The sequence below is a fragment of the Protopterus annectens genome, chromosome 3.part1, assembly GCF_019279795.1.
Source record: "Protopterus annectens isolate FY-2018-M chromosome 3.part1, PAN1.0, whole genome shotgun sequence".
NCBI classification, from domain to species: Eukaryota; Metazoa; Chordata; order Ceratodontiformes; family Protopteridae; genus Protopterus; species Protopterus annectens.
The window spans coordinates 1,396,286,216-1,396,299,514 of NC_056732.1; the positions used below are offsets into that span (position 1 = coordinate 1,396,286,216).

At 35.5% G+C, this 13,299-nt stretch overlaps 1 protein-coding gene across 2 annotated transcripts in view; it reads right to left on the reverse strand.

Moving 5' to 3' along the window:
* Positions 1 to 13,299, reverse strand: part of FADS2 (fatty acid desaturase 2) — a 416,746-nt gene that overhangs the window by 225,388 nt on the left and 178,059 nt on the right. For both annotated transcript variants that reach the window (XM_044067446.1, XM_044067448.1), the window contains exon 6: positions 10,160 to 10,220. In XM_044067446.1, coding sequence (XP_043923381.1) covers positions 10,160 to 10,220 — 61 coding nt within the window. The remainder of the gene's footprint in view (positions 1 to 10,159; positions 10,221 to 13,299) is intronic.

A 13,299-nucleotide genomic window follows, 5' to 3' on the forward strand; every position in this document is an offset into this window, starting at 1 on the left:
GATATCAATGTAAGTATCAGATAAATGTAAGTATCAGATATTAATGTATTAGATAACAAATGTAAGTATCAGATATCAATGTACGTATCAGATAACAAATGTAAGTATCAGATATCAATGTAAGTATTAGATAACAAATGTAAGTATCAGATATCAATGTAAGTATCAGATATCAATGTAAGTATTAGATAACAAATGTAAGTATCAGATATCAATGTAAGTATTAGATAACAAATGTAAGCATCAGATATCAATGTAAGTATCAGATAACAAATGTAAGTATCAGATATAATGTAAGTATCAGATATCAATGTAAGTATTAGATAAATGTAAGTATCAGATATCAATGTAAGTATCAGATAACAAATGTAAGTATCAGATATCAATGTAAGTATCAGATATCAATGTAAGTATTAGATAATGTAAGTATCAGATAACAAATGTAAGTATCAGATATCAATGTAAGTATCAGATAACAAATGTAAGTATTAGATATCAATGTAAGTATCAGATAAATGTATCAGATATCAATGTAAGTATTTGATAACAAATGTAAGTATCAGATATCAATGTAAGTATTAGATAACAAATGTAAGTATCAGATATCAATGTAAGTATCAGATATCAATGTAAGTATCAGATAAATGTAAGTATCAGATATCAATGTAAGTATTAGATAACAAATGTAAGTATCAGATATCAATGTAAGAATCAGATATCAATGTAAGTATCAGATAACAAATGTAAATATCAGATATCAATGGAAGTATCAGATATCAATGTATCAGATATCACTGTAAGTATCAGATAATGTAAGTATCAGATAACAAATGTAAGTATCAGATATCAATGTAAGTATCAGATAACAAATGTAAGTATCAGATATCAATATTAGTATTAGATAACAGGATATGATTTCACAGCACATTATTTTGAACCAGCATTACTTTCCCATTATTCTCACTGTAAATAGAAAATTAGCATCAACAAAAAGTAGTCTCAATGTCTACCACATATGTTTTTTTGTAAATACAAGTCTTATCAAAAAACTGGTAGGCAAGTCTTATCTATTTAACTTTGTTTTATTTTGGAAACAAAGTAGGAAGCACATTGAGCCAAATATACATAAGTGTGTATAAGTCCGGCACATACCTGCACTCAGCAACTAATTCACAGTTCAGTTCTCTAAGTACTCCATCACACAAAGCACATAGCTTTACAGTGTCAATGGTGGCCCCATTATCCTAGCTCTCTCTTTCATGCTATATTACAAAGCAAACAGACTGTCAACATCTCAGACCAACAGTGAGACAACTGAGACTAATTAAATAAAGGAACACTAATGGCTTTATAATGCTGAGGCTTGAAGTGACATAGGTTAGTTTCTAATAAGGTACTGCTGGAGAAGGTGGTACTCAGCAGTGTAAATTAGCTGAAACACTAAGCGCCGAGCTTGGTCCAGTTCCATTAGAGTTTAGAGTTCCTGTGAAAGGGAGGGGAAGTCAGCATTATACTGTGCAGAAAGTTTAACAAAGCACAAGGAAATTCATGTTAAAACGTATCACAGAACATGTCGAGACATAGCAGAGGAAAATGGCCTGTAAATACCATTGGGAATTAAGGGGCTGAAAGCAAAGACAATCACTGTGTACACAAGAAAATCATATTATAAAGATTAAACCAATGTTGTGTAGCAGTAGGCCTTCAAGTGAAAAGTAAGACTACATTGTTTGCTGAAATAATAATTCTAATCAACAGATACACAAAAATGAATAAAATGCTTCCTTTATGAAGGATTGCCATTTTATTACGGAAGGGGGTCTATCTTAACTCTGAAGCTGATTATCTATTTATTTTACTATTTATTTTAAATATATAATCTACTACAGAACATCATCCATTTACAAAAAAGACACTGTAAGAAAACCTGAACATAAAGTATTTTGCCACAAAGAATGCAAGATACAGTTTTACAGATTAACGTAAAAGCTAGTTAGAAAGCCAGGATGACTTTTCTTACTGAAAATGAATAAACACTTATGATGATGATGATGATGATAATAATAATAATAATAATAATAATAATAATAATATTAGCAAATACTATCTGTTTGTGTGAAGGTTCCTAATAAAATATGACAAGCAGATTAATTCCCTGTTATACAAAGTTTACATAATTTCATGCTAGATGTTTGAATGAAGTCCCTTCTACTTGCTTGCAGATAGGAAAAATGGATGATAGACTGCTGTAGCAATAGTACCTCATGGCCTTCATATGGTTCACATTTCATTTATTTGTAGGTAACGACAGTTGAAGCCACTTGCTTTAACAAAGCTAAGGTGAAAAAGGAGAAGCAATAGCAGAGTCTCCATGTAAATGAAAGACAACAGTTTACAAGCATTATACATAACTGGATTGGGAGGCCTGGCTGCAAAGTAAGCAAAGGCACCACAGCATGTTAAATAATTAGTAAGAAAATAACTCATGGAAAAGAAATAATGGGAAGCAATATGTGAAAACAACAGAAGATGAAACGGTAAGTCATGTACATGAAAGCAACTAACTAGTGATGTGATGTGCTTTCTGTACTGCACCAGAGTAAAGCTCAGTATGAACAACAGAAGCGCAGCTTAATATTACTAGGTATAGATAAGAGTGTACGATTTCATAGCTGAAACAAGTACAAGTATAACCAACAGCCTAGGATGTCTTATCTAGGGAAAAGTCTATTTTCACTTGTGGGTTACAGGGTGCACAGCCTGGCTTTTGAACATGATCAGCTGATCCTCTTTCAAGGATAACAGAAGGGAAATATTTCTGGAACAGCAGGTTTTATAATACCACAATTGGAAATCTGTATATAGCATCTTGGAGCTATTATTTTTCATGACAAAGACAGTCTGGTGGATTGTGCATGCCAAGAGGCTCTGCAGACTCAATGCTTTAGGTGACATTTTTGCACCACATATAAGAGTGCAGGCAAGGACACTTTTATCATTGTGGATATTGTCTGTGATGTGATGTGATGTGATGTAGACTGATTTCCTCTATCAGATGATATAGCAATAACCCACGCCTGGGTGTGGGTAATGCTAAATTTACCCACGGTTGGCAACCGTTATTGCTATTATACCATGACATTATTTAAGAAAAGAAACTATTACTATCACAAAAATCATATTTTCATCATATAAATCTGTTGTTATTGTTTATTAATTGCAAAGAAATTGTATTAGAAGTGAGTTTCATCTCCACAGAAGCGCTATTTAAAAGCGTATTGAATTATCCATGAGTATAAATGTATAAAAAACACAAGATTGGTTGGTTTTAAACTTTTATTTAAATAAATGATTGGTTTTAATTAAGTAATTAACCTAAGTAAGGTATAAATACGTGTTAGTTATTATCTATTGTGCATCTGATGAAGTCATTTGTTTTGTAAAGACGAAAACGTACTGTGGTAAATAAAGACGTTAATGTGCTTCTATTTGGATTTTGGATTTTGGTTTCCAGTTTGTCTTTGGTAGCGTAACCAACTTTGGACTGACAAGTATTCCTTATCCGGTTTCCAGACGTGCTTTCTTTTAAAACTTTATTTGGTTATTTTGCTGGTAGTTGCCTGTTTACTGGTTATTTTAATAAAGATGTTTATTGAAAAAAAAGAATCTCAAGACTTCTCCAATAAAGTAATCATATAATTTTATATGTATGTCTATATATACAGCTATCCAGTGTTGTTATTAGATATGGTCTAGCCACAAGTTACTTTTACTTTCTGCTTTTCTTTCTAGCCTAGTTTAATACAGCCAGGCTCCTAACACATGTGATTTGCCTCCATTTTGTTCTTGTATCACTGCCAGTTAAACCCACTTCCTTCTCTGCTTCACTTTATTCTGTATAGGTGCATTACACACTGCTTGTTGAAACTTTACAGGTCTGCAATAAATCTATTATTTCTACATATGTGTACTTAACTTGGCCTTTAAAACATATTAGTAAGAAGCATTAGAAACAACCCCGTCCATGCATAGCCATCAACAGGCATTCACCAAACCCACGGCAGCAGAGGGACCCTGATTTTCTCCCCACATACAAGAGACCCTGATTATCTCACCACATGCAAAGGCCCCCACTGACAACATGCACCCAACTAGTACACAGGCAGCTGTGTGTTTCTCCTTTCTCCTTGCCTAGTTCTGTTTCTGGATGACTTGTTTGCATGGCAGCATTGTGCGATGTGTGGCACCACCAAAACTTTTTTTAATCGCCTTCCTGTAAGCTATGATGTCATTTGAAAGCTGCACTCCATCAGGTTTACTTCAGTGAAGCAAGGACATGACTGGATGCAGCAGCCAGATAAGTAAACTGCATGTTTGGTCCTTACAAAGCACTTCCTGTGTAAGTTACATTTAAAAAGGCACGTGTGAAGCAAGCATTCCTTTCTCTTGTTTTTCAAAGAAATGTTTGCTTTGCTACTTGGATTTTCAGCAACATTTATTGGATTACTGGTGGTGTGAGGAGGACAAGGACTTCAGATGAAAGCCTTCCAGCAGCGACCATTGGTACAAACCAAGGTGCTGCATTTTGGGATGATGGAGAGTGGCTGTGGTTTAATTAGTTTTATTTTTATCTTTGTCCAGAATTCTTGTGCTAAGAGATTTGGGGGGGAGGCTTGTCTGTGATAATTAATGCTCTGATTTTAGTTTATCAGTCAGTCCTGCATAGGAATATTCATATTTTATTTTTAATGTATTTTATTTTATTTTTATTTAATTTGAATTTTATTAATTTTAATTTGCATTTATTTATTGATTTAGGTAAGCTAGCTTTGTCCAGAATTGTGCCAAAAGGTTGGTAGTGGGGGGATAGTACTGTGAAAATGTTACAGATGGTGTTTTAATGTAGATTAATGCAAACCATATTATTCTAGTATTTTTTTTTAAGTTTATAACAGCAATGTTTACAACTATCTCTGATGCTATGCCTTTGGTCTAATTTTTTTGCTTTGTGCAGAATTCTTGTGCTGAAAGATTGGGAAGGGAGTAGGGGTTGTGAGAATGTTGTTGAATGCCCTCTTGTCTGCCTGGTAGGTTTCTTCTCTCTCTCTCATAAATGAATGTGCGTTCATGCAATGTATGCTACTGCAAAACCTGTTCTAGCATCTTCATAAGTTTATTAGCCAAGTGTTTTAAATCCCTGATGTTATGTTTTTGTCCTATGTTTTTTTTTTTTTTTTTTTGCTTTGTCCAGAATTGTGCTGAAAGGTTGGTATTGATAGGATAGGGGCTGTGAGAATGTTGCAGAATGTACAGATATTATTTTAAAGCAAACCCTGTTCTACAAACTTTTCTAAATTTATAACAGTTTAAAACTATCCCTGATGTTCCACCTTTGTTCTTCAATTACTTTTTGGCTCTGTCTAGAATTGTGCTCAGAGGTTAGGAAAATGGTAGGGGTTTGAGAATGCTGCACAGTGTTCAAATGTTTGCTTGGTATTTTTTGTCTGTTTCTCATAAAAAATATATTTGTTCAAGCAATGCACGCTACTGCAAAATCTGTTATTCCATCTTTATTGATTCATAAACCCGGTGTTTTAAATCCCTAATGTTACACCTTTGTCTTGTGTGTGCTTTATTTTTTTTTATTTGTTTGTTTGTTTGTTTATTGACATTTGTTGATGGGGAAAAGTCCATTTTCAGTGGAGGCTCTGCGAGAAAAGCTCCAAAAGATACAGTTTTTTGGGGGTAAGGGCTGTGACAATGTAGAATGTAGAATGTACAGTTATTATTGTAATGTATGATAATATAAAACTTGTTATATTATCTTAATAAGTTTAAAACAATGTCTAAAACAAAAAATTTAAAACTATCACTAATGCTATGTCTCTGTGCTGCAATTAATTTTGTTTTTTTCTAGAATTACTGTGCTGAGCCATTCGGGGTTCAGGGCTATGAGAATTCTGCAGGACGTACTGATGTTTTAATTCATACTAATCTACACCCTGTTATTCTAGTACCTTTCTAAGTTCATAACAACAATGTTTAAAGCTATCCCTGATGTTATACCTTTGTTTTGTGATTATTTTTGGCTTTGTTAAGAATTGTGCTGAGATGTTAGGAGGGGGGATAGGGGCTGTGAGAATGTTGCCCTATGTCGAGATGTTTGCCTGGTATTTTTGGTCTGTTTCCCATAAAAAAATATGGGTTCACGAACCACATGCTACTGCAAAATCATTTCTAACATCTTTATTAGTTCATAAGTCCAGTGTTTTACATTCCTAACCTTATGTCTTTGTCCTTTTTAAATTTTTTTATTTTAATTTTGTACAGAACTATTGTGCTGAGATAATGGCGAGGGGTGAGGGTGGGGTACAGGCTTTGAGACTGTTGCAGACTGTTTGCTTAATATTTATAATCTGCCCATCAAAACAATTTGGTTTTGTAGAAAACTTTGAGGACTGAAGCAAAGGGAAGGGGGTGTGGCAGCAACATGGTCACACCTTACATCCTCCTTGATAGGGCCCCCACCATGAAACTTGCTAGTGGTCCCCAAAATGCTAGCACCAACCCTGTGTGCATGTCATTGCCAGACCCTGTGGGAACAATATTACAGATGTATACCTATTTGGACTTGCCATATTAATTTATATGGCCTCAGTCTTGTTCTATAATGCAGAATGGCTGCGTCCCAAAATACTGATGAAGTCTGGATTCTTAAATTATTGTCCTGCAACAGTTAGCACACAAATAACCAAATGTTTATTAGGTGTATTCTTGAATTTATACAGTAATGTTCAAAATTTAACTACAGCTACCTTCAATATTGTAGGTAACTTCAAATAGTGAGTCCAGTTTTGCAGTAGTTTGTGCAACACAAAAATAATTTACTTATTGTGCATTTTTGGTCCTTGGTATGGTACAATAAAAATGCAAATATCATTGTTACAGCATGTCTATGACATTAACAGTGCTGTTATTAGGACTTAAAAGTGTTACAGACATACTGTAATAAGCTGGAACGTCAATGTATAATAAAACAAAGAATGGAAACTTACATTTTCTATCCTACAAATGCTAAGGAGTTAGGGTATTAGAATTCACTCTGCCAGCCCCCAGATTCTAAAGTACATTACTCCTGATCACAGACATGAGGAGGCCTGGAGACCTCTGATGCACACATGGGAATTGTGACTATGTGCCATACAAAGTTCTACTTTATATTCAGACATTCAAATCCTTTTATATTTTCAAATACTGACAGCAGTACTTCCTCCATTTAGCACATCATCTCTCAGGCAGCAAAGGAAAGCAAGAAAAATGCCCATTTTCCCAGATGAACAGATGAATCACACTATCTTCTATGAGGTGATAAAAATACCAGAAATGTTGGCCTGCACATCTGTGACATTAAATATTATCCATGCAGGCAGCTTGTAGCAAGATCACATGGATCTTATTTGCTCAGAACACATGAAGTTACTTGAGAAAAAGGCCGAGAGTGTCCAAGTGAAATTCTTTAAATTTCTAGATTTCACATCTACACATAACACATAAGCAACCAAAAATACATTCAACAGCACCGTGGTGCAGCAATTTGCATTGTCACCTCACAGGAAGAGATTCTCTGGTTCGATTCTCAGCTGGGGTGCCTTCTGTGCAGTCTGCATTTCTTCCCTGCGTTCATGTGGGTTTCCTCCATGTGTTCTGTTTTCATCCCACATTACAAAGACATGTGTCTGGAGCATTTCTTCCTGGACCTCCACTGAAAATTGGCTCGTTCCAAGTTAGTCTTTCCCGGTAAATAAATGTTAAATAAAAATAAATAAGTCTTGGCATTATTCAGGAAATAATAGACTGAACAGCGATATTGTGAAGACTAATACCACAGGAAGAGGGTCCCTCCTCCCCTGGAAGGTCTATAAAGCCCACCACGGAGGTCATTTTTGTACTTAGTTAATGGACTAACTCTTATTTATTTATTTTTAGTATATGCATTTTTTATACTTTTGCTATAAAATGGTTTCTCTGCCTAATGTTTCAAAGTTGCTGTGACATATGTAATTGTTGTAGGAAATATTTTACATCCAGAATATAAGTCATGTAAATATTTAAGGAATACACATACACACACACATACACACGCACACATACACATACTCACACATGCCTTAAATTTTTGCTCTGTCTCTGAAAGCATTTAACTTTTCTGGTAAATCACTGAGGATCACAGTCTGTCAGCATAATGCCAGACATTAAAGTTTCAGACTTCTTATTTTTCAGATAATGTGTGTTGATGGAAAATCTGTTCCTCCACTTCTTTTTTAAAGTAATTTTTAAAAATTAACCCTAAGTTAAGGTCTCACTCATTATTGTTGACTTTGTCCAGAATTCTTGAACAAAGAAGTTGAGATTTATGCATTCTCTCTCTAATTCACTTGCACTCGCACTATCTCTCTCTCTCTCTGTCACCACTCTCAGACTCCAACTTACTTGCTCATTCCCTCTCTGTATCTTTCTCTGTCTCTGTTACACACACACACACACACACACACACACACACACACACACACACACACACACACACACACACACACACACACACACACATAGTATTATTATTATTTTTTTTATGCTTGCTTAAAAGCAAAGTCATGTTTAGGAAGAGCAAATAAGATGGTAGCCATTTGTTTTTTTTTTTCATTCCATGCTTCACTGTAGTTTAATATGCTGCCTTGAACCAAAAGACTTGTTTTTCACTGGGCGATATCTCTACCTTAATACAGTGTTAGAGAATATTCATTTTCCAACAGTATCTCAATGTACATTTTGTCCATTACCCACACATTAGTAAACTCAGGTAGAAGTGTCAAGCTGGCACCAAAAAGAATTTTAAAGCTGAAGTATATACAACAAGAACATACTTTAATAAAAATCTTTAAAAAAAACTGATCGACAATAAATGTTAGCACTTTCGTTTTCTCCAATATTAAACTTCCTCGGACATTTTTTATTATTCATATAGGCACATATTTAAACTGTATTCCTAATCACAAGTTTGTTCACACCTCCAAAATGGACCAATCAATAACAACATCCATTGCACTTCCATGCTCCTCATTCTTCAACTGGAAAGAACGCATGATTATCCATGCCCCCAAGTCAGAAACAATGATCTGAATAAGGAGAGATACAAACTTTAAAATGTAATAAAATAAGCTTTCATCTCTGTTGGGATTGCAGTTCTAAAATACATGCTAACGACAGCATGCCATTCAAACCCGGCCAAAGATTTGCTCCCAAATGGAGCTGGCAGTATAGTTCTTGTCTTCCTAAACTCAAAGACCGGGGTCCCCCACGTGGATTACTTTCCATTTTATCCAATATTAAAAATTTAAACTGGTGAGGAGGACACATATCTGTACACTACTATGTCATAACAGGTTATTATGCTAACTGATGACTCAATAAACAAGCCATAGTTTTTAACCCAGTACAGCAGGGTAACGCAGCCATTTGACAACTTTAATGTTATTACATCCAGACCTAATGGCCGAATGATTCTCTAGCCCAACATACAAGACGTTCCAATCCATGCTTTTCTTACCTATAATATAATATACAATGTCAGCAATATACAGCATTTAGACCACTTAAATTAAGAAAGTGAAATAAATTAAAACATCTTAAAGAATTGTCATGTTCTTCTTCATTCCTCATGCATCAAACATACATTATTATTAGATGTAATTCACAAATGTGACTGTATATTGTCAGTTCTAAGCAATGTACTATAATGCTGAATGTTATGGAATCTTATCAGGTAGCAGACCTGCAATGTGATGGTTCACTGTAAGGTTCCCTGAGGTGACAATGGCACTCAACAAAATTATACAACCTTCAGCCCCCCCCACCATGGATCTTTAGGAGACATGCCATTGTTGGCTGCCCAGTGCAGAGTTTGCTCCCAGTTGTGGTCATCCACAATGTTACCTGGAAATAGTCGGAACTCATTGCTTTGTCAAAAATGTAAAGATTTTGACACTAGCTTTTTAGAGAAGAGGTCAGATCAAATTAAAGAAAGAACAACTGCTTGTAGTTCATTTCTAAAAGTATTGCATTTTGGGAGTTACTGTGTAGCTGACAGCCCAGGTTTACTTACTCAAAAAGAAGTATTCATGCTGATGATTGTAAGGCAAGTATTTCAGCTTCTTCTTTCCATACTATGGAGGAAAAAAACAGAAGAAAAATATTTGGTGCTTTAACAAAGTTATCTGGTAAAACATATTCTGATAATTTATGAATTTGCAATACTAGTATCATTCACAATCATTATTTTAATAATAAAACTGTGACTATATTGCTAATTCCAAGCATACAATATGTTATTTTATTTTTTGAATGCTTAATATCAAGTTAACATTTTCTTCTATATATTTCTATAAATACTCTATCAAATATCCCAGGATCCCTTCTAAATAGCATGAAACATGATCTATCAGGGCCTCTGGAATTACTGCTTAACTGTAGCCTCCAAACAGTCTTCATGCCTCATGAATGGAGAAAGGCAACAGTCATCCCTCTGCACAAAGGTGGGCCATCTATAGACCCTGGAAACTACAGACAGAAAGTCTCACCACTCTTAAATCTAAAGCCATGGAAAGAATTATCATGAAGATGATCAATAGAGATATAGTAAACCTCAAGACACTGGACTGAACCCACTTTGGTTTCGTCAAGGGCAGATCATGTTTACCCAACCTGGTGGACTTCTTTGAGAAGGTAGCCAAAGCAATTGATGAAGGCAAAATCATTCACACTGCCTACCTTGACCTGGCCAAGGCATTTGACACAATACCCCACTCGGGCATTGTTGACAAAATCAAGAGGTTAGGTAAAAACCTGTATGTCTCCCAGTGGATAGCCAGCTGGCTCACAGACAGGACCCAGGAAATTACAATTCGGAGTCCACTTTCACAAAGAGGCCAGTCACAAGTGGATCAGTCCTCGGTCAGCTCCTTTTTGACATTTACTTCTCAGAAGTCAAAGCCAGTGTCAGTGGTCTCTGGCTGACTAAATTTGCAGATGATTGCAAATTAGGAGCTGTCATTGAATCTCACACTGACACAACTTTTCTCCAGGAGGGGCTGACACAAACAAACAACTGGTGTCAGAGCCATAGACTAAAACTAAATGCCAAGAAATGCATAATAGTATACTTTGGAAAGTCATCCATCCCTGGTAACTATCATATTGACAACACACCCCTTAGAGTTGATCCAGTAATCAGGGATTTGGGGACACACATAGATAGTAATCTAGCCTTTGATCATCACATGTCTACAGTGGTGAGGAAATCTTTCTATGTTGCACAACTTATAAACAAAGGTATGGCATCTTAAGTTCAAGGAAGTCATTGTTCCACTGCAGTCAGTATTTACCAGACCTATCATTGAGTACAATGCCCCCTTTGGTATGTACCTAACCAGGCATATCCAACAAGTGGAACATCCACAGAGGTTCCTCACTAAACGAATACAGGGTGTAAGTAAAATGTCCTATGCAGACCGCCTCAAGGCCCTATTCCTGTATTCTGTTTCTTACAGGAATTTGAGGGAAGACCTATGCCTGGCATACAGGGCATTGTCAGACACCACTCTAATGGACCTCCTGCATATCCACAAAACAAACAGCACCAGAATTACATGTTCTAAAGACTTAAACCTTGCCTGTGATATAAATAGGACCTGCTGGAGAAATAGGTATGTATCCCAGAGACTACCCCATCTATGGAACAGGCTCCCCATCCATGTGAAGCAGAGTTGTTCACTAGCCCAATTCAAGTGCAACTTGGACAATTGTATGGGAAACTGGAAATTCATCCCTCGTTTGGCACCTACGTCTCTAATGGACACAGGTAACCTGTAAATGGTTAATCTTCCAGGCCCATGCTTACAGTTATCAAGGGTATCAGAACTTGTCAAAGATTTGGGATGCATGACTAGGCTTAAAATGGTCCTTGTGGTCATTAACCTAGTAAACACTTGTGAGCCTATGGACCTAAATATGGCCACCAAAGCATGCAAAGTTATATATGGAACTTCTAATATATCAGCTAATAGGAAGACAAATAATTCATAGATATGTAAAGCTTTATCTAATGGGGTTTCCCTGTTATTTACAAGGGGCTCTGCACCCTGCATGCTTTTAATTTAACATACTCAGGACTCACCATTGTCAGAAAGAGGCAGGTTGGATTAGAATTGTCAATCCCTTTGTCATTTGGTGGTGGATATTGATGAGGCATTATGTATTTCGAAGTATTTCCATCACTCATTCCATTCCACAATTATTCAGCCTTGAATTTTAATATTTATATACAGACTGGTGTATTCTAAGATGAAATCACCTGAGGTACCCTTCTAAACAACACAATATCCTGTGTTGTTCAAAAATGACTACTCCTTTTCTTGTTAAACATTTAATAAAAATGTTTAAAAAATGACTACTCCTTTAATAGATGCAAACACAATGCTTCTGCTACAGAAACAACTCCACAAATCAGTTTTAAGAAAATTGTAACACTGCTGCTAAGCAATAATATAAGAAGGAGGCTGTTATTGTATAATAACAGAATTTATGTATTTGCTATCCTGGCAAACAGAATGGTCTCATGGACCCTTTAGTTTGTCACAAATGGACCAGATGATTCCACTAACTGAAAACTCTCCAAAAAAGTAAACCAGGAATCAACACACAATAGAAGACCAAATCCACAAAAAACAAACTCAGACCGTTTAATGATGTAAGCGCTTTCGGAAAAGCGGTCAGTGCCTTTCCTTCTTCACTTAACAATAAGCTGTAATAGTTGGGAGTTGAAATGGCAGATTAGGACAGCGTCATACACTCCCCCAGGACTTAATGAAATGCTTTCCATTAAGTGTTTACTTAAGTTGTTAGCCCTTAAAAGATAGAGGGTGCTTTCTGTTTGATATTTTAGAACACAGAAGCTCACTTAAATGGTTTCAAGAGTTAGTTTTGAATTTTTTTATTAACATTTTTAAAAAAATGAGTTCTAAACACTCCAAACATGTATTTACTTCAGTAGTACATGTTTTCTAAATATTTAGGTTTTTAAATTACCTAGTTCTGTATGAGTTATTTTTTAAGTAAATTAACACATTTGTAGGTGGTTGTTATAATTTAACACCAGCTTATTGTTAAGTGTGGTGTTAATGGTGTTTATTTAATTGGTTAATTAACTGATTATCAAGTGTTTAAATATCATGTGATTTTTGCATT